The following is a 19,951-nucleotide window of genomic DNA, read 5'->3' as shown; positions in this document are numbered from 1 at the left end:
AGACATCTCACAGGTTTTTCCATCTGCTGCTGCAGCCCCTCCTGGGAGAGGAGGGATCTCAGAATCACCGAAGCGTTTGGGTTGGGAGGGGCCTTAAAGACTCTTTCATTCCAACCCCCTGCCATGGGCAGGGACACCTTCCACCAGACCAGGTTTCTCCATGCCCTGTCCCACATGGCCTGCAACACTTCCAGGTTGGGGCATCCACAATTTCTCTGTGCCTCACCACCCTTAGAGGGAAGAATTTCTTCCTAGTGCCTAAGCATGTGACAACCAGATGCCAAAGCCACCTCAGTTCAGATCCAGGGCCCAGCTAGGGCTGGAGTTTGCAAATGGCTTCTCAAAATGGGTGAAAATCCCCCAAACCAGCAGTGCCTGGGACCAGGAGATGGCTCTCAGTGCAGACCCTCAGCCTCTGCACCCTGAGGTTTGTCTGGTCCTGGCACGGGGCACACAAAGCAGAATGCCCCTGGTCCTTCAGCAAACCTTGTCTCCAGCCTGACCATGGGGCAAGCCTTGCCACTGTGACATACTTTTATTTTCCTTTCCTCCTTGCCCTCTTGGGCATGTTCCTGATTGATTCTGGGTATTGGTGCCTTTGAGAAGTGGAGTGAATTGAAGGAGATCAGATGCTGTCGGGCTCTGCAGGTCAGGTGAGAGCCTTCACCTTCCCAGTCTCAGTGGCAGCAGCAGCTCCAGGGTTTGCAGCTTTTCATCCAAATTCTCAGAGCCACAGAGCACGATGGGGACACAAATTGATTTTCTGCATCACCCAGAACATGAGAGAGTCAGTAACCAGGGATGGATGTTGCACAACAGGGGGAATAGCTGGGGGTGATGCAGCCCTGACATCATTGCCCTGTTTTTTGGGAGTAACTGGCAGGGGGTTGGTGCTGCAGGGCAGCCATGGGGTTGTATTGCCCCAGTGTTTTGTTTCCCTGAAGCCAAATGTCACCACTGCCCTTTGTGGCCGTGGCATGTTTGGACTGGGAGGTGTTTCTGTCCCCTCCTGAGCAGGTCCTTTGAGCATCCCAGTGAGGCAAACATTCCACCAGGGGACTTCCTGCAGGATTGAGGAAGCTTCTGGAGGGAGGTGGCTCTTCTGCTGAGCGGGACTGTAACCACTGGGTGGTGATGCCTAAGTTTTATTTTTCTGGAGGTGCCACCTCTCTGACATGGGGTGTAACTGCCCCCACATTTGCCCCTGTCACCCCAGAAGAGCAGCCTCTGGGAGGGACTTTGATCTTTATTTTTCCATGCCTTTTTTTTTTTTATTTTCACAAAGAACCACCTACATCTTTCTCTTAGGAGACAAATACTTGAGAAGTGAAACAGCTCTTCCTGTGCTCGTGAAAACTCAGCTGATTTCCCCTGCAGAGTTTAACTTTAAAATAATAACCATTATTTTTTAAAACCAGAAACCAGCAGCAGCACAGAAGGTCACTGAGAACTTCTTTCCCTGGAAATGTTCAAGCCCAGGTTGAATGGGGGCTTGGAGTAACCTGCTCTGGTGGAAGGTGTCCCTGCCCATGGCAGAGAGTTGGAATGACATGAACTTTAAGGTCTCTTCCAACCCAAACCATTCTATGGCTCTGTGATTTGTCCCCATCATGTCTGGATCTTGGTGCTGGGACATGGAAGGTGTGAAATGCCAGGGAATCCTTTCCCTGCACATCCCAGTCCCAGGGGATTCAGCACCAGGGGAGCTGAGTTTGGCTGCCAAGGTGGGCACAACCCCCTGAGTGTGCAAAGAAGGGCAGGGCTGCCCAGGTGCCTCGTCAGCATTTTCAAAGCAGAGCTGGATTTTAATGAAGCTGAAAGAAATTAGGGTGAAAGGGAAGAGTTGAGGGAATGAATGCTCCCATCAGCTACAAAATGTACAGGGCAGGAATAAAAACCTGAGTGAGTGAGGACAATATTTGGATAACAACCTGAGCAAAGTCAGTATTTGCCTGTATGTGCAATGTGTCTCTCAAACCAATCAGCTCCTGGCTGTAATTCATATGCAGAATTAATGCAAGAATTAATAGCTGCAAATTACTGCTTTCCTCTTTGTGTGGCTGCTGCTCACAGGCACTTCAGGGCCAGGCAGAGCTGGGGTGCACAGGGCAACAGGACATGGGCATGTGGGATGTGGTGCCTGGAGGAGCCCCTGGTGGTGCTGGGGGTAAGGACCAGATCCAGCCCTTCCCAGGCAGGGGCCGGGAGATGCCTTTGCTGCAGCTGCAGAGGGAGTTTGGCGTTGCTGGAGGGGTGCAGGGCTGGGTGAGGGCAGTGCCTGAGCGTAGGTGGCTGTAACTTTCCCTGCTTCCTCTGTGCTGCGGCAGCGGCCGGGACTGGGACTGCAGCAAAAGTGAGAAAAGAAAAGAGCGTGCTGAGACGAGAAATGAGTCGGCACTGCCATGGCCTGCGGTGCTGAGGGCTCTGGGCAGCACCACAGCCGGCCCGCAGTGGGTACCTGGGGGGGGTCTTTCATGGCAGCATCTCCTGCTGTAGCACCTCTGGAAGCGAGAGGTGAAGGAACCCTGAGATCAGCTCAGATGGTTAAAACTTGGCTGTAACAATGCCAAGGTCATGGGTTCAATCCCCTGTACTGGCCATTGACTTAAGAGCTGGACTCTCGATGATCCTTATGGGTCCCTCCCAACTCAGATTCTTCTGTGATCTACTCTAATGTGTCTGCTGGCACAGCCTGGGGCTTGAAGCTGGAGGTGTTATCAGAACTTGGAACACTGGAGCGCTGCAGAGCTGGGTGTAAGGCACAGGCTCTGGGTCCCTGAGTGCCCCAAATGGCAGAGTTCCCCTTGGAGTCCTTCTGGGAGCCCTCCTGGGATCCAGTGCTGCAGGATGGGCCCAATAATGTCCTTAATAATAGCAAAGAATCACAGAATGCTTTGGGTTGAAAGGAACCTTAGAGATAATAGAATCATAGAATAGAATCATAGAATCAGTTGGGTTGGAAGAGACCTCCGAGATCATCAAGTCCAACCCTTGGTCCAACTCCAGTCCCTTTACCAGATCATGGCACTCAGTGCCACAGCCAAGCTCACCTTAAAAACCATCCAGGGATGGGGAATCCACCCCCTCTCTGGGCAGCCCATTCCAATCCCTGAGCACTCTCTCTGCAAAGAATTTTTTTCTGCTCTCCAACTTCAATTTCCCCTGGCAGAGCTTGAGCCCCTCTTGTCCTACTATTGGTTGCCTGGGAGAAGAGACCAGTCCCCACCTGGGTACAACCTCCTTTCAGTGAGTTGTAGAGAATGATCATCCAATTCCTACTCTCTGCTGTGGGCAGAGACACCTTTCACTAGACCAGGTTGCCCAGGGCATGATCCAACCTGGTCTAATGTCCCTGATACATCCCTAATCATTTGCTAATTTGGATTGATTGGTGGATAAAGAGCACAAGGCACAGTCCCGCAGGTCACAGGTCCCTTCCCCACAGCAGTGCATGCTCCGTGCAGCCTGACCTTACACCTTTCTTTCTGTGGCACGATGACTAATTTTGCAGCAAAGAGGAATTAACTCCTCACTGAATCAGCAACAGCAAAACTCGGTAGGTTTTGTTTCTCGTAGCCGACACTTCGACTCATCTCACCCCCTCTGAGAAGTGACAGCAAAGCAAACACTTGTGGGGCAACTTGGGGCTGGAGTGCAGCTCATGTGCTGCATCCAGGCACAGGGATGTGCTCGGAGCTCATCCCATCCGTCTGCTGGCTCTGAGCTGGGAACAGCCCTGGGGGATGCTCCCAGCAGGGCTCACATGGCACAGCTGGTGGCACAGGGCCCTGGGACTGTCATGGTAGTGGTGGCCACCAGCACAGCACACATGACACAGCTGGTGGCACAGGGCCCTGGGACTGCCATGGTGGTGGCCACCAGCAGGGCACATATGGCACAGCTGGTGGCACAGGGCCCTGGGACTGCCATGGTGGTGGCCACCAGCAGGGCACATATGGCACAGCTGGTGGCACAGGGCCCTGGGACTGCCATGGTAGTGGTGGCCACCAGCACAGCATACATGGCACAGCTGGTGGCACAGGGCCCTGGGACTGCCATGGTGGTGGCCACCAGCACAGCACAGCTACCAGCCCAAGCTGCTGTCCTTCAGCCCAGCCCCTTGCCCCACACAGGGCACTGCCAGGCTGGCCCAGGGCTCTCTCATTTCACTGTTTTTGGGGCCAGCCATGTGGGGGAATTGGAAAGTGATGTGACTCATCTCACTGACTGCGGCTCAGCTCCCGGTGGGGCTGGAAACCACAGTGCTCACCCCGGCCACCACTCCTGCACCCGGGCACAGGGCATGGATCCTGCACCCCGGGCTCATCGCTCTGGGAGCTGCTCACAGTCATCAGGCAGCAAGGCTGGCTGGTGGCTGGGGCTGTGCTTTGGATCAGGCACGGGGCAAATGGGAAGGAAAGATCTGCCCTACTTTGAACAGCAGAAAAGCTTAAGTTGAGGTTTTCAAGACAGCCCATCACTGAGCTCGTTCTGCTCCAGTGGCATGTTAAAATGTACACGTAGAACAGCACATCCCTCATTTAGGCTTTGTGGCTCTTAAATAAACTAAGCCATAGCTAATTTTAGAAATATCACTGGAAAGCTATTCTTCATCTCATTTCATGGCTAAGAATAGAAAGAGCTCAGAGCCCCAAACATGTGTTTAAGTAGGCAGGAGCCAGCCCAGCACCGCTTTCGATGGGAAAACCACATAACCCCTGGCCCTGCTGCAGGACAGGAGTGCCTGTACCACACCAGTGTGTGCTGGGAGGGGGGGGTACATTCCCACTATCCCACTGTGTGCAGTAAATCTACACCTGTTAAGCATCAGGAATTAGGGTATTCATTCATTCTCAAATGCAAACTTGCATGCCTCTTGGTTTTTATTTACATGAGCAAACCTTTGTGGGAAAGACAGATGTAAAGTGGCTTCTCCATCAGTGTGTTTTCCTTTCCTCTCCATGGGTTTCCTCCTCAGAGCAGGGATGCAAAACACAGGGCTCGCCCAGGACTCTCAATCTGCTGTGCCAGCAGCTGAGAGAGATCCAGGACAAGTCAACCAGAGCCCTGTCTCCTTCTGTGTCACCTCCACCAAAGCCAACTGGAGGTTTGTGCTCATTCTGCCTGAGCAAAATCATCACCAAAGTGAAAGGCATTGAGTCCAGGGCTCCTAAATGGCTTGTCAAATTCACACAGCAAATCATCTGCAGTCCCTGGTGGGACCAAAGGGGTCTGTCTGGCAGTGCCCAGCTCCTGGCCCCTGGAGAGCTGTCTGACCTGCTGTGTTCCCATTTTCACCCCGTTTTGGGGTGCTGTCAGTCCTGTTTCTCTTTCTGGATGTATCTGGGACAAATCCTAACATTCCACCACTGAGGTGAAGCCAGTTTGGGTTTAAAGGCAACCACGGGCGAAACCAGGCATGTCGGGAGCAGCGGGAGACGCTCGAGGCGAGGAGGCTGCTGGAGGTGTCAGAGTGTGTGTGTGTGTGTGTGTCTGTGTGTGTGTGTGTGTGTGTGTGTCTGTGTCTGTGTGTGTGTGTGTGTCTGTGTGTGTCTGTGTGTGTGTGTCAGTCTGTGTGTGTGTGTGTGTCAGTGTGTGTCAGTGTCAGTGTGTGTGTGTATCTGTGTGTGTCTGTGTCTGTGTGTCTGTGTGTCTGTCTGTTTGTGTGTCTGTGTGTCTGTGTGTATGTCTGTGTGTGTCTGTGTGTGTGTCTGTGTGTGTCTGTGTGTGTGTGTCAGTCTGTGTGTGTGTGTGTCAGTGTGTGTCAGTGTCAGTGTGTGTGTGTATCTGTGTGTGTGTGTGTCTGTGTCTGTCTGTGTGTCTGTGTGTGTCTGTGTGTGTGTCTGTGTCTGTGTGTGTGTGTGTCAGTCTGTGTGTGTGTGTCAGTGTGTCTGTGTGTGTGTGTCTGTGTGTGTCAGTGTCTGTGTGTGTGTGTGTGTCTGTGTGTGTGTGTCAGTGTGTCTGTGTGTGTGTGTCTGTGTGTCAGTGTCTGTGTCTGTGTGTGTCAGTGTGTCCGTGTGTGTCAGTGTGTCTGTCTGTGTCTGTGTGTGTTCCTTACAGCTGTGCAGCTCTTTGCAATGGGTTCTCCTCTCTCTGCTCCAACCCACAGAAGTACCTCCCGTTGTGTTCCCCAGAAAGCCTTTCACAGGATGCTGTGCTCTGACAGCCACACTGTGTGTAACCAGGGGGAGCTGTGAGAGGAGACTGTGTTTCCTTGGCTTAGGGGTTTGGTGCATCCCCAGTGCTGCCTCAGCTGCCTCTGGTCCTTCTCCCAGTGCTGGACCCCAGTCCGAGGGGGATTTCAGCCCAAGGGCTCACTGGTGACCACGTCACATTTTCAAAGGCATTACCCTCAGTGTTAAGTGGTGGCCTTGGCAGAGCTGGGTTAATAATGGGACTTGATCTTTATAAGATCCAACCTGAATGATTCTGTGATTCTGGGTCTGTCCTTGCATGAGAGTCCTGGTTAGGAAAGCCCAAGTGTGGCTTTCAGAGTGAATGTGAAAGATGTGAGAGTCCAGATTTAGACCCTGTGGTAGCACAGGACAGAGAACAAGAGCACTGCATTGAGTAACATGCTCATAGCATTCATCCTGGAATAAAAGGTACTGGAAACGAATGAAAAAAGTTACAAATTTTGAAAATTTCATGGTGATTTGATCAGTATCCATGTAATCATATCCAGTCATTGTACTTACTTTGTTTATAGATTCTTTTTGCAGGTTGTCGTTTAGTTATTTGTTTAGTGTTTGCATAGTGTTTTTAGTCATTCCCAGCCTCACTGGCAACAACAGGACTGCAAAGGGCCCTGGCCCTCCTTGCTGGTGGATCCTGGTGATTTCTGAGTCCTCTCCCTCCTTGTGTCTTGCAGTCCAACAAAGTTCCTGTGGTGCAGCCGTCCCACGGTGTCCACCCACTCACCCCGCTCATCCCGTACAGCAACGACCATTTCAGCCACGGCTCCCACTCCCCCCACTTGCCTGCTGACATCAACCAGAAACAAGGTACTGGCAGCACTGGGGATCTGTGTGGTGGGAGGGGGACAGTGCTGGAGACCACTGAGATCAAGGCCATCACCCTCCTGAACCCAAATCCATGAGAAAAGTCAAGAGCTTTGGTCAACTGGGAGGCTGCTTGGCAGTAGGAGGTTATTTAGCTTATTGGCAGTGCTTTGTGATCCTGGGAAAGAGTGGTTTGATACCAAAAGTGCCAGCCCTGCTGATGGAGTGTGCTCAGGTCTCTGTATAAGCTGTCCCAAGACCAGACTGTGCAATGATGTGCAAGAGTCAACCAGAAAATGGAAAGTATCTTTCCTTTGACTCATACCCAAACTGTTGTCAGGTTGTCATTTTGAGAAAATAAATGCTTGAAACAGGAAATATTTTGACTAAACAGGATTGGTGTCTGAAAGCTGACTGGATTGTGACATGTGTGTCCCCGTAGCCACACGTTGTGTGGTTGTCGCACGGTTTGGTTCTTCGGGTTCCTGTGTGAGCCCAGGCCACGTCAATCAGCTCCTGAGGCTACAGAGGAAAGTACAGTAGGCAGAGGTTAAACCCTGAACTATACCCTGAACTGTAAAATACAGGTATGTGCAGAGAAATTCACCCCAGTCCCTCATTCTTCATGGGTTACTGACAAAATGAGTGTAAACCCAAACTTTTCTCAACCCCATATTAGTGCAGAACTTCTGTTTAGATTACCCAGGCTTTTACACAAACCTGGGCTTGATTGCTTGGAATCAAACTACATTCAGGAAGGAGTTCAGGGTCCATCAGAGCCCAGAAATCAGTGCCAAAACAGAGGCACAACACCAAGTGTTGTGATTTGGGCAAAGGCCTCCACCCAGGAGTGATCCACACGGTCCCGGAGGCATCAGCTTCACCAAGTGAACATTGTTGATAAAACAGTGGGTTATCAAGGATGCTCCTGGCTGGAGGACCTGCCACTGATCCCTGGTCTGAACCTAGAGGCCACGTTCTGGACTCATCAGGAATGCTGAAGGGTAGGATTTAGGTCTGGTGTAAGAGATGCCCAGGCACATCCTGGTTGTCTTCCAGCCAACAGTTTGCTTGTCAGCCACCTGAGCATAATAAACTCAGCAGAAAATCAGGAAGAGTCAACACAGTAAACCTATTAGAAGCTCAGCTAATGGCAGAGTTTGAGTCTCAAGAGGAAGTGTGCAGGTTTCTGAGTCTCACAGGAATGTGACCTGGCACACCTTCCTTCCTGCTGCCTTTGCAGTGCCTGGCAGAGCCCTGCCCCTCCAGGAGCCCCTCATGGGGAGCTGCCTCCTGGGACTCACTGCCAGCCTGGGGAGCCTTCAGCGATACAGGAACAGCTCCCCCAAGGGATGAGCTGGTTATTTCCCTCTGTGGAGACTACAGCTGGCACTGGAGCAGTCCCTGAGTGTTCATCTCAGGCTGGGTCAGTCATTCTGGGCAGCTGTCCCAGGGCTGCCCACCCACATGCTCCCTCAGTGCAGGCTCTGTCCAGTCTCCCCCTTCCCATTTATCCGGTGCATTTACAGCCACAGGGGGTCTGTCCCTCCCAGAGACCACCAGGTCTGGTTTGTGGAGAGGTTCAGATCGTCATCCTCAGCTGGCACCTGTCTCTGTGGTGCAGCTGTGATGATGCCCCATCCCTGTGCTGCTGGGTGAGGGTTTTCTTCCCTGTTCAGTCTGGATGTGTCCCATCTCTGTTTTCATCACTGGAATAGCTCCCATTATCACCCAGTGTAAGCACTGGAGAGTCACCATCATGCTCATTCTCCCAGCATGCCTTTAAAGCACCTCACAGTAGCCCAAGGACATGCAGACAAGGAAACACAAGCAGGAATTCTGAGTCAGTGGCTGGTGCCCCAACCACTGGGCCAGCAAGAATAACTTGTGCTCTGGCTTATGCAACTTGTATTGTTGAAGGTGCAAATCTCAGGACATTCCAGCAGCTGCCTGATGTGGGTGCTGGTTTTGTCTGACCCTCAGTGGGCTGCTGAGTCCCACTTGAGCCAAATCTCATACTAAGTTATATAATCCTTTTGGGTCAGCTCTATGTTTATTTTAGCCAACTCCTATAAGATACTTGAAATCTGTTGCTGTCATTACTAATTAGTAGTTTATCATTCATACATCTGGGAGAATAATCCAGACCTCTGAGTTTCCAACTGACAACTCACCACCAATTTATTCTGTGTATTTATCACCCAGGACAGCCAGTGGACAATCCCTGGCCCTGGGTTTTGTCTGAGGCTCTATGGCAGCATTACCCCTCTGTGCAGCAGAGCTCAGCCCCAGTGCCCTCCAGTTTCCCAGTCCAGGGACCAGCTGGAGGCTGGTTTTGCCAGCAGCTCTGTGGTTGTCTGAGTCCCACCCTCAGCCCCAGGCCCTGCAGGATGTTTTCAAGTCCAGGTGGAAAGGGAGTGATGTCCCCCTGGCCATGGTGCCCGTGCCAGCGACTTTGAAGAGCACACAGGGATTCCCCGTGCAAAGGGTGAATTCCCAGCTGGCACCATACCCACCTCCATGGCTCCTTGGCACCCACAGAGCCCACAGAATAATTGTTTTGAACTCAAATTGTTTAAAATGGAGATGTAAGTGATGTCTGCTGGAGCATCCCCTCTGCCTGCTCATGGGGGGTCCTGTGGGTGCCTCATGGGAAGGGGGCTTAGGAGTGGCTTTGACCATCCACTGAGCACCTGAGCAGCCTCTCTGGGAAGGGCAGAGGGATGTCTGGAGTCAACCAAATCCTTACCAAAGCAAGCTGCTGCTTGGCCTCAGGGTGGCATAGAGCAGGGACGATGCTTGTGCAAGAATGAGTTGCCTTCCCCACCACCTTCCATGAGTGTTTGTGATTCTGCAGCAACGTGGATGAGCCACCACATCCCCACTTAGAGAACCACAGCAAATAAAAGGGAATTACAATATCCTGCCACTTGCAGACAGCTATTTCACATATGTACCCTGCTGTCCAGAAGTGTCCTCAGAGGCAGCAGCCGGGACACTGGGTTGGGAGTGGTTGGTGTGAGATGGGAGATGCGGTCCTGGGTCCAACTCATCTCCTTCTCCCTTCTTCCAGGAGTGCACCGTCCTTCCCAGACCTCAGACATCCCTGGTTTCTACCCCCTTCCTCCCGGTGGAGTGGGACAGATCACGCCGTCGATGGGATGGTGAGTGAGGAGGGCTGTGCCCGCACAGTCCCTGCCCACGGGGCCGGGTCACTGAGCCAACCCTGGGCAGCCGCTGCCCGGAACCTCCGCGGTGCCTTCCCCTCGGCTTCATCCCCCCTGTGTGCGGTGTGAACAGGAGGAGAACTTAGCCCTGTGTCAGAGCTGGGCAGCAGATCTGTGGAGAGGCTGAAGGCTTCATCCTGGCATCCCTGGAGAGGTGTTACAGCCTGCCTGATTCCAAACTGTCCTCTGCCTTACACCTGACTGCCTGTGTGGATTAGGGAGCCCGGGGAGAGCTTCCTCCCCATCCCTCCTAATCACAGCAGAAGTCTCTCTTTTGAGCAGGAGGTAATGTTCTCCCTGGCTGGGGTTTGCAGCACAAGCAGTGCTTTTCCTCAGCGTGCCACCAGCACAGTGTAATCCTGTGGGATGATCCATCTGTCAGACCATGGTGTTTCTCAGGGTCTGACACACAGGGGAAAAATACACCGTGGTAGAGAGCAAACGACCCCAGTACCCATGGCCAGACCACAGCACAGCCAGCTCAGTGGTACTTGCTGCCCCAGTGGGGATGGGGAGGGAGGGACCAGGAGCTGAGCACTCCCAAAATGTCCCCCCTGCATGGGCTAGCCCTGAGGAGCATCCTACAAAGCAGAGCCTGTTGGGAAACCTGCCCCAGGGGCACAAGTTAAAAGCACACCAGTGTGTGCTCTGTGGTCAGTGCCCCTGCCTTTGTCCCTGTGACCGTGAGCACAGAGTGAGCAGGGCTGGCCGGGGCTGCCCTGTGGGCATCAGCACTCCCTGGATTAATTTTTAATCCTCCTTGAGGACACAGGGACATGGCAGGGGCTGACAGGGAGGCTGGTGGCTGCAGGTGGCAATTCAAGGTGGCCAGGACAGTGAGAGAGTGCAGGGAAGGTGATCGTGGGTGCAGGTGGCCAGATCCCCCCAGTGCCCATGGATAAAACCCCAGCAAAGCCCCACAGTGAGTTCCAGGTACAAGAACTTACTGCAGAATGGGAGAGGGGAGCTTTTTGCTTTGTTTTGTTCATGAACTTCATGTTCCAGATATTTAACCATAAGGAAACAGGCTGAGGCCTTTGGTACAGTTTGGCTTCAAAGAGATTACATTTTGCCTTCTGTGCTAAATCTGCTACTCTTGGGTGATGATTTAACTCCTCAGATGATGTGATTCATCCTCAGGGAAAACAAGGACTGGGGTGACTGTGCTGTAACAAGAAAATAGTTGGAGATGGAGAGAAACGAGCCTGTTTGTCCAATGGAAGGTCCACTCCTGGGGTGGGATGGTGCTGTTCAGGCAGACCTGGGCAAATGGAGTGAGAGCAGCCTGGCTTTCATGGAGGTTTTGTGGGACAGTTGGTGGTGGAGAGAGTTTGCATGGCTGAGAGTTTCTTCAGCATCCACAGGCTTTGGCATCCTCTCGCAGCCTCCTCAGATGCCTTCCTTCATTAGTGACTAATAGAGCAGATATGGCAAAGCAACAAACGGCCTGATGTGCAGAGAGCAGCACCTCGAGGCACGTGTGTCTAATAGAGCTTTTACTCCTTCTTCTCCCTGCACAAAATTTATGGAAGGAGCCCCAAACCCACTCCTGGAGTTCCCAGTCTTCAGCTGAGGCTCAGCACTCTGGTGTGGGTGGGTGCAGAAGTACCAAATCCCGGCAGGATCTTGGCAGCATCCCCCTTGTGCCACAGCAGCAGGGCCTGTGTGCTGGGGATGGTCATGCCAGGGATGCATCCCAGAGGAACTGTGGCTGCCCCATCCCTGGAAGTGTCCAAGGCCAGGTTGGAGGGGGCTTGGAGTAACCTGGGATAGAGGGAGGTGTCCCTGCCCCTGACAAGGGGCTGGAATTGGATGATTTCTAAGGTCCCATCCAAGCCAAAGCATTCCATGATTCTGTGCTTGTGCCAGTGCCACCAACTCAGCTGCTGAGCCAGAGTGGCCACACACAGGAAGCAACTTTTCCTCCACGAGCTGGCAGGCTGGAGCTGGGCAGAACCAGGGTTTGTTCTCACCAGGTGCTGCAGGAGGAGGAGCTGCAATCACTCTCTCTGTAATTAGCTGGGATGACAGTTGGATAAAAGCCTCCAGGAGTCCAGTCAAGTGAGTTTTGCTCATGGGAGCCTGGCAGTTGTCCTTGGCCAGGAACCTGCAAATGGTGTCACTCACCTGTGCCCTGGGCCAAGCACCTCCACTGCCATCCCACGGGGTTCTTCTGAGCTGCCCTCCCATCACCAGGTGATACTGTGGAGACACCGGGAGAGCTGGGGTTGTTCAGCCCAGAGAAGAGAAGACTCCTGGGAGACCTTAGAGCCCCTTCCTGTACACAAAAGGAGCTTATAAAAAAGGAGAGGGAATTTTTTTTATGAACAGATAGTGATGGGACAAGCAGAGAAAGTTTTAAGCTAAAAGAGGAGAGGATTACATTAGATATTAGGAAGAAATTCTTTACCTCAGAGGGTGGTGAGGCCCTGGCAGAGATTGCCCAGAGAAGCTGTGGCTGCCCCATCCCTGAAAGTGTCCAAGGTTGGACAGGGCTTGGATCAGCCTGGGCTGGTGGGAGGTGTCCCTGCCCATGGCAGGGGGTTGTAACAAGATGAGCTTTAAGGTCCCTTGCAGCCCAAGCCAGTGTGTGATGCCATGGCACAGGCTGCAGTTGTGCATTCCCAACCATCAGGGACTGATTAATTTGCAAGTCAGAAGGACTTTGGCTGAAGCTGTGAGTGCCCAGCTCCGTTCCTCTCCCAGTGTCCCAGCCCATGGAGCAGGGCAGGTCGCTCCTGGATGAGCTCTGAGTGTTTTCTCAGCCCTGGGGCAGTTGCCTTCAGCTTCAAAGGCTGATTGGGCTTCCCGGTTGGCTGTTTGTTGGTGTGTTTATACCCACCGACATCTAAGGGCTGGGAGAGGGTTCTGCCTGGCAGGGTGTAAACAGCCTTTCCTGCAGACAGATCCTGCAGATTTCGGTCAAGCTGAGGCACAGCAGCTCCCTGAGCAACAGGAACAGCAACCTCCATCCTGCCCAGCCTTGGCATTATTGCTCTTCAGGGCAGAAACTTGTCTTCAGCCCTGAAAAATCCCAGGCTTCAGGAGCTCAGTCCTTTGTAGGGCACCACACTTAATGATAACAGACTTTTTGGGGGTATTTTGGTTATTGGAGTAGAAAATAGCTGGTGCTGGTTTTAGGCACAGCTCTGTGCAGCCTGGTCAGAGGAGCACGAGCACCAGTGCAGGTGGAAGCACCCCATTGTCCCTCATCCCTGAAGTGTTCAAAGCCAGGTTGGATGGGGCTTGGAGCAACTTGGACTAGCAGAAGGTGTCCCTGGCCGTGGCAGGGGGATTGGAATGGCATGAGCTTTAAGGTCCCTTCCAACCCAAACCATTCTGTGATTTTTATGATCTCAGATTTCGTGTGCAGTTTTAGTCTGGAAGCATCTTTTGGTGGGTTTGCATAACAAGCCAAGGCATTTTTGAGCTATTTCCATATGAAAATGTGGGGGTTCCCTTGCTGGGAACAACAAGGAACTTCCTGCATAGTTATTTTACTATCTCAAAAATAATTCCCAGCTCCAGGTCTGGTACATGCCTATTCCCCAGGATGAAAACCCTTTCAAAAGGAATGAGCTTTTGGCTTGTTTTAAACTGACAGGTATCCTTAAAAAGATGTGCTGGGAAAATCAAAGTATTCCTAGAGCACATACAAGGGCAGAGTAGGCACTTTCTATCCAGAAATCAAGGATTTCCTCTGCTTGGACATCACAGAGTCACAGAATGAGTAGAGTTGAAGGGACCACAGAGGGTCATCTGGTCCAAGCTCCCTGCTCCAGCAGGGTCACCCCAGAGCACATGGCACAGAATTGCAGCCAGGCAGTACTTGAGTATCTCCAGTGGGGAAAGCCCCACACCCATTCTGAGCAATCTGTTCCTATGCTTGGTCACCCAGACAATAAAGAAGTTCCTCCTCATATTCATCCTCCTGGTGCAGCCTCTTGTGGACTGCACAGAGACCCTGACCAGGCAGGCTTTCATTTTTTGGTCAAGCTGTGCTCTTTTACACAATTTGGGGTTTTTTGTGCAGTAGCAACATCTTTCAGCTCACCTCTGCATTTTGCATTTTAACCAGATAAATGCAAAGCTGCAGGACAAAGGGAGTCATAGTTGGATCCAACCTTTGTAGAAAGGCCCAGGTTCTCTCAAAATAATGTCCAAATCCCTCACTGCCCCTCGAGCCCAGGGGACACCAAATGTCCTGCCAGCCAGGGGCACCTCTGAGTCCCCTTAGCAAAGGGTATCTTTAGGAAATGCCACGTAGCTGTGGATGCTTTATAGACTCTTTCTTCCCGATCCCAGGCAGAGCCAGTCTGTCTATCCGCTCCCGTCATGTGGATTTAGACAGCCCTACTCGTCCGCGCTCTCTGCCGGGGCCTCTTTCTCCAGGTGAGTACGAGCTGTGGCTCAGGGCAGCAGCTCGGCTGCTCTGGCAGCTTGCAGTCTGTGCAGCAGAGCTTGCAGCAGGCCACGGCCACCAGGCACAGCCACACACCCTCCCTGGGGCAGCCGGGCCAGGAGAAGGCGCTTCGAGGCAGCGGCTGCTCCAAAGGGTGCTCAGGGGAGTGTCGAGGAGGAAGGATGCACAGCACTTGGGGTTCAGTCAGCACAAGTCTCAACAGAGCCAGAAAGCCCAGCCTTCAGCTCAGCATGGGGAAAACAGGCTGGAACCCATTGCTCAGGATTTCTCTCCGTGTCACTGACCCTAATTGTGAGTGTGTCCCTGCTGCCACCACCACTGAGCTTTGCTCTGCTCAGACCTGCTTGACTCGGTCTCCGCTTTAAAAGCAGGACAGGACAGGCAGCGATTTGCTGCCCTCCCCTCAGGCACAGGTCAGTTCTGTGAGACATCAGCACAGCCTCTGCCTTCAGGTGAGCCCAATGCACCTCCTGGGGATGGGAATCACAGAGCCCAGCCCTCCCAGGTGTGCTGCTGGGCAAAGGCCCTGTGGCTCTGTAGGGATGTCCAGGCTCATGCACCAGCTTTCGCTTCTGCTTCATGTTATCCTGAAGAGCTGTTAGTGGAGATTTCCCACAGGAAAATCATGCAAACCCTTAGCCATGCAGAAACCTGGATCCATGCCATTCATCCCTCAGTTCATGGAGCCCCTTAGTCCTGCAGAGGAGGGGAGGGAGTGCTGCCAGCCCTCCTTGCTCACAGGGCATCACCCTTGCACAGCCTCAAAGGCAAGAGGAGCTAACGGTTCCCCATGGAGCCCCAGCAGCCTCCCCAAGCTCCTGCTTGCAGGATTTTGGGGGGGATTTTGCAGCCCTGCTGCAGCTGAGAAAGTACACCTGGTCAGATAAGGATCAGACTGTGCTGGTGGATTAAATTAAACAGCTTTTCTTTTCGTGCCAGCATATCTAATGAACAGTTCATCTCCCATGGGCAATTCTGCCATCTCAAGCTGCAGTCATAAAGTGGCAAGCTTGGCAAAGCTAAGCGTGCTGGCTTTACCCTCCAAAACTCCAGAGAGAGCTAATGAAGCCTGAGAGCTAGCAAGACCTCTCATGATCTCAGCCTGTGTTGTGGAGAGCATTGCTCAGGCAAGGTGCACCTCCTAGAGTTGCAGTCGGGTTCATGTTCAGACTTAACGCTGCTGCTGTTTAAAGAAAGGTGCAGGGTGGTCCTAATCTCTCCCATCCAACCCCCTGGTTGAGTTTGTTGTTTCTTTGTGCAGTGCTAATAAGATATTGCAGCAACAGAGTTGTGAGTGGCTGAAGCTGCTGGCTGGAAGTGCCCTGGCTCTTGGCCAGGCTGGCTCCTGCTGCAGGCGGATCCCTTACTGTGGCACTGGACCCTTTCCATCCACATGCCCACATACCCAACCTGAGATGGTGGGCACTGCCTGCTCCCCGCCAGCCTGGCAGCACCCACGTGCTTTCCATGTCCTCCGCTTTCCGTCTGCTTCTGCCAGTCCGAGTGCCACCCGTGAGACTCCGCTGCGGCCGCCCGGCGTCCCCTCAGCCCTGGCACGGCACAGCCCTCCCGGCATGGCTCACCCGCTCTCTGTTGCAGGTTCACCCACCCGCTGATGCTGGGCTCTGGCATGCACACCACCGGCATCCCTCACCCTGCCATCGTGCCCCACTCCGGCAAGCAGGACATGGAGCACTATGACCGAAACATGTGAGTTGGAAGCACTGGCAGGGCTCATGGACCAGCTTTCGCTTCTGCTTCAGGTTGTCCTGAAGAGCTGTTAGTGGAGATTTCCCATGCAAACCCTTAACACCCATTTCCTTTGTCACTCTTAATGCTCATTTTGGGGGAGGATGGATGAACACTGAGCTCTGTCTGCATCTGAGGTGCAGATCTCAGGCATCCCACCTGCTTGTGTTGTTGGGTTGTTTTGGGGTGGAACATTCTGCAGAGCCAGGCTGAAGAGTGGCTCTGATGCTGACAGCTCCTCCTTTGGTCCTACCAAGGAAACCTCAACCAGAACCAAAGAGAGAGAAGGAAGCCAAGAAGCCCACTATCAAGAAGCCCCTGAATGCTTTCATGTTGTATATGAAAGAAATGCGGGCGAAAGTGATCGCTGAGTGCACCCTGAAGGAGAGCGCTGCCATCAACCAGATCCTGGGAAGGAGGGTAAGAGCATCCCGGCACCCCCATCCCTTACGTGCTCTTCAGCCTGAAACAAGCACCTGCTTCAATATCAGGTGCTCTTATCCCTGAAACACACAGGGTAGGATGTGCCCTGGGCTGGGGTGGCCGTGGAGGGCTGGGCTGGGCTGGGCTGGGCTGGGCTGGGCTGGGCTGGGCTGGGCTGGGCTGGGAGGGCACAGCAGGGCCATGTCCCACTTGTCCCTGTGCTTGTCCCTGCAGTGGCACGCGCTGTCCCGGGAGGAACAGGCCAAGTACTACGAGCTGGCCCGCAAGGAACGGCAGCTCCACATGCAGCTCTACCCTGGCTGGTCTGCCAGAGACAACTATGTGAGTGCCCACCCTGCTCGGACCCCCTTCCCTTGGCATGGCCCAGAGTGACCCTGGGGGGTGACAGCTGGTGTTTGCCAAACAGCCCACCTGGCACTGGCAGTGCCATTCCTGGTGGCACAAGCACTACAGGAATTCACACCTCAGGAGTATTTGAACACCCTCCTGGCTTATCACTCATCCTGTAGGGTGATTGATATAGTCCCAGCTACCACAGGGGTTTGGTTCCTGATTTTCCAATCAAATACAGGCAATAAGGAAGGGGAGCTTTGAAGTGATATGGATGATCTTTGGAAATATAATTTTATGGAAATATCCTGCTTTGTGCATTTTGGGCAGCTGCTGAGATACCTGTGAGGGTGGGCAGGCCCTGGCACAGAGGGCCCAGAGAAGCTGTGGCTGTACCAACCCTGGGAGTGTCCAAGGCCAGGTTGGATGGGGCTTGGAGCAGCCTGGGCTGGTGGGAGGTGTCCCTGCCTTTCTAATGGAATATTTTTAAGGTCCCTTCCAACCAAACTGTTCCAAGATTCTTTGATTTTCAATTGTGGCTCTTTTTGAAGGGGGTCTTTTCTTGTGACTTTCTTGACTTTTCTGGTATTAAATGCCTAACGAGCTCATTAGAGACCTGAAGAAAAGCCCACATAAGTCTTCAGATATCTGTCCATGCACTCGAGAACTTTGTCCCTTTGATCTAAGACTCCATCATTTCCCTCACAGACACTTTCTTTCCCCTGGGAGCTGCCCAGTGGGTGCCCATCCATCCCACACTGACCACAGCCCTCCTTCCAGAAAGCCCAAACTCCACCAAGGGCAAGAAAACACCCTTAAAGAGACCAAATCACTCCAAAACCCCCTGAAAAATGGGGGTTAGAGATGATGCAGAAAAAGCAGAGGTGACAGGAATCCCCCAGCCCACATTTTGATGGGCACACATCTGGAGGGCATCAACACCTGGAGGGCACAGCACCAAGACCAGGTGCATCCTCCATGGAGATCTCAATCTGTATCATCATTCATGTGACTCCTTGAAGACTCAAGAGCTGGTTCCTTGCTCCAGAGGATGAACAGTGGGCTCCAAATGTACATATTGGTCCTCCCAGCATTGCAAACCAGCTGTTCTGGGTGTTGTGGTTGTTGGAGAGCTGCTTTTCTCTCTGGAGCCTGAGCAGGGAGGAGGAGGAGGAGAAGGGGGAGGAGGAATGTAGGTCACCTCTGCAGCACGGGATGCAGATACTGGGCAGGAAATACAGTTGCTCCCCCACTGAAGAAAGAGCTCACCACAGCTCAGAGCTTTCCACCTTCACTCAAACCACAAGAAGTCATATAAAAAGTCATGGGTCAAAGGCAGCCCTGGGAGCTGCTGCTCCTCACAGCCAGATTTCCTTCTGTGCCACTGTGCCCTCATTAATCAGCTCATTAGGGCATGAGGGGAGTTGCTGCATCTTGTGAATCAAGAGAAGCAGTTTGGGGATAAAACAGGGATTTCTTGTTAGTGAAGGAAGAGGGAGAGATGGGTCCAGAGTTGCAGAACCTCTGAAATAGTTCAGTGTTATCTGAAAATAAATTTCAGGGGATTTTCTAAAACTTCCTTCTGTGTTTAAATTCAGGGAATGTTAAGGAGCAATTCCTGTTTGGGTATAAGGCACCACATTAAAGCTTGTTTTTGAAATAGGGAAGGTGCTGAAATGGGCCAAGTGCTTTTTAGAGCCACAAAGAGGGAAGAGGAATAAGAATACAGCAGGAATATCAGCTGTTGATCATACTCTCCATTGCACGCAGCAACTCTTGTTTAATTCTATTAATCTCATTAAATTTCTTAGTTAAATTATCAATTAATTAAAGCACTAATGGTGAGATGTACCAGAGTGGGCTGAGTAGTTCTGTGGGAGCTGGCAGAGGTGCTGGGTTTATTCCAGCTGGTTTCCATCCACCAACACTTTCTCTGACACTTTCTGACCCAGCCTGCAGCATCAATCCAGGTCTCAGCCTGGCCCTGACTCCCCAAGCAGAGCAGGGAGAGCCTGTTGGGAAGGGGATGGAGCAGCCAAAGGCATGTGCACTGACACACACTTGGGTGGTTGCTTGGATTGCTCCTCCTGGGTTTCCTGTGAGGAGCATTGGAGTGGACAGTGAGACAAGGGAGGGGGTGCCCTCACAGATAAACCTGAGCAGTCCCTTTGCAGACAGTGAGGGAGGGGAGGGGGTGCCCTCACAGATAAACCTGAGCAGTCCCTTTGCAGACAGTGAGGGAGGGAAGGGGGTGCCCTCACAGATAAACCTGAGCAGTCCCTTTGCAGACAGTGAGGGAAGGGAGGGGGTGCCCTCACAGATAAACCTGAGCAGTCCCTTTGCAGACAGTGAGGGAGGGGAGGGGGTGCCCTCACAGATAAACCTGAGCAGTCCCTTTGCAGCCTTTCCCAGTTCAGGTCTCCCCAGAACGGGCTGAGCCAGCAGCACTGTGGCTCTTACCAGATCCAGTCCCCCAGAGGCAGCTGCCACCCCCAGCCCAGCCCCACAGCCCCTGCACAGCACCTGGGCCTCCTGGGGCACAGGTAACAGCCTTGCCTTTGCTTTTCCAGGGCAAAAAGAAGAGACGGACACGGGAAAAGCAGCAAGATTCCAACTCAGGTAAAGGCGTGGGCCGTGGCCGTCCCTTGTTTCTGCTCCCAGGGGAGAGCCCAGAGCAGTTGTTGTGTTTTACTGTGTGTTCTTTTATTCTCCTGAGCATAACTAAAGAAATACACATTAATGATCTTTTTAAGCCATGGCAAATTAACATTTCTGTG

The 19,951-nt window shown here is 52.7% G+C and overlaps 1 protein-coding gene across 6 annotated transcripts in view; it reads left to right on the top strand.

Moving 5' to 3' along the window:
* Window positions 1-19,951, top strand: part of TCF7 (transcription factor 7) — a 75,467-nt gene that overhangs the window by 45,013 nt on the left and 10,503 nt on the right. For 3 of the 6 annotated variants that reach the window (XM_071570655.1, XM_071570653.1, XM_071570658.1), the window contains exons 4-10: window positions 6,872-7,004; window positions 10,075-10,165; window positions 14,534-14,620; window positions 16,251-16,361; window positions 16,658-16,820; window positions 17,058-17,165; window positions 19,745-19,793. In XM_071570655.1, coding sequence (XP_071426756.1) covers window positions 6,872-7,004; window positions 10,075-10,165; window positions 14,534-14,620; window positions 16,251-16,361; window positions 16,658-16,820; window positions 17,058-17,165; window positions 19,745-19,793 — 742 coding nt within the window. The remainder of the gene's footprint in view (window positions 1-6,871; window positions 7,005-10,074; window positions 10,166-14,533; window positions 14,621-16,250; window positions 16,362-16,657; window positions 16,821-17,057; window positions 17,166-19,744; window positions 19,794-19,951) is intronic. The other 3 variants (XM_071570657.1, XM_071570656.1, XM_071570659.1) reach the window with 1 other exon arrangement.

Source organism: Pithys albifrons, chromosome 15 (genome assembly GCF_047495875.1).
Source record: "Pithys albifrons albifrons isolate INPA30051 chromosome 15, PitAlb_v1, whole genome shotgun sequence".
Lineage (NCBI taxonomy): Eukaryota > Metazoa > Chordata > Aves > Passeriformes > Thamnophilidae > Pithys > Pithys albifrons.
Note: the sequence above shows the minus strand (reverse complement) of the source record. Positions and strands in the feature narration are given on the sequence as shown.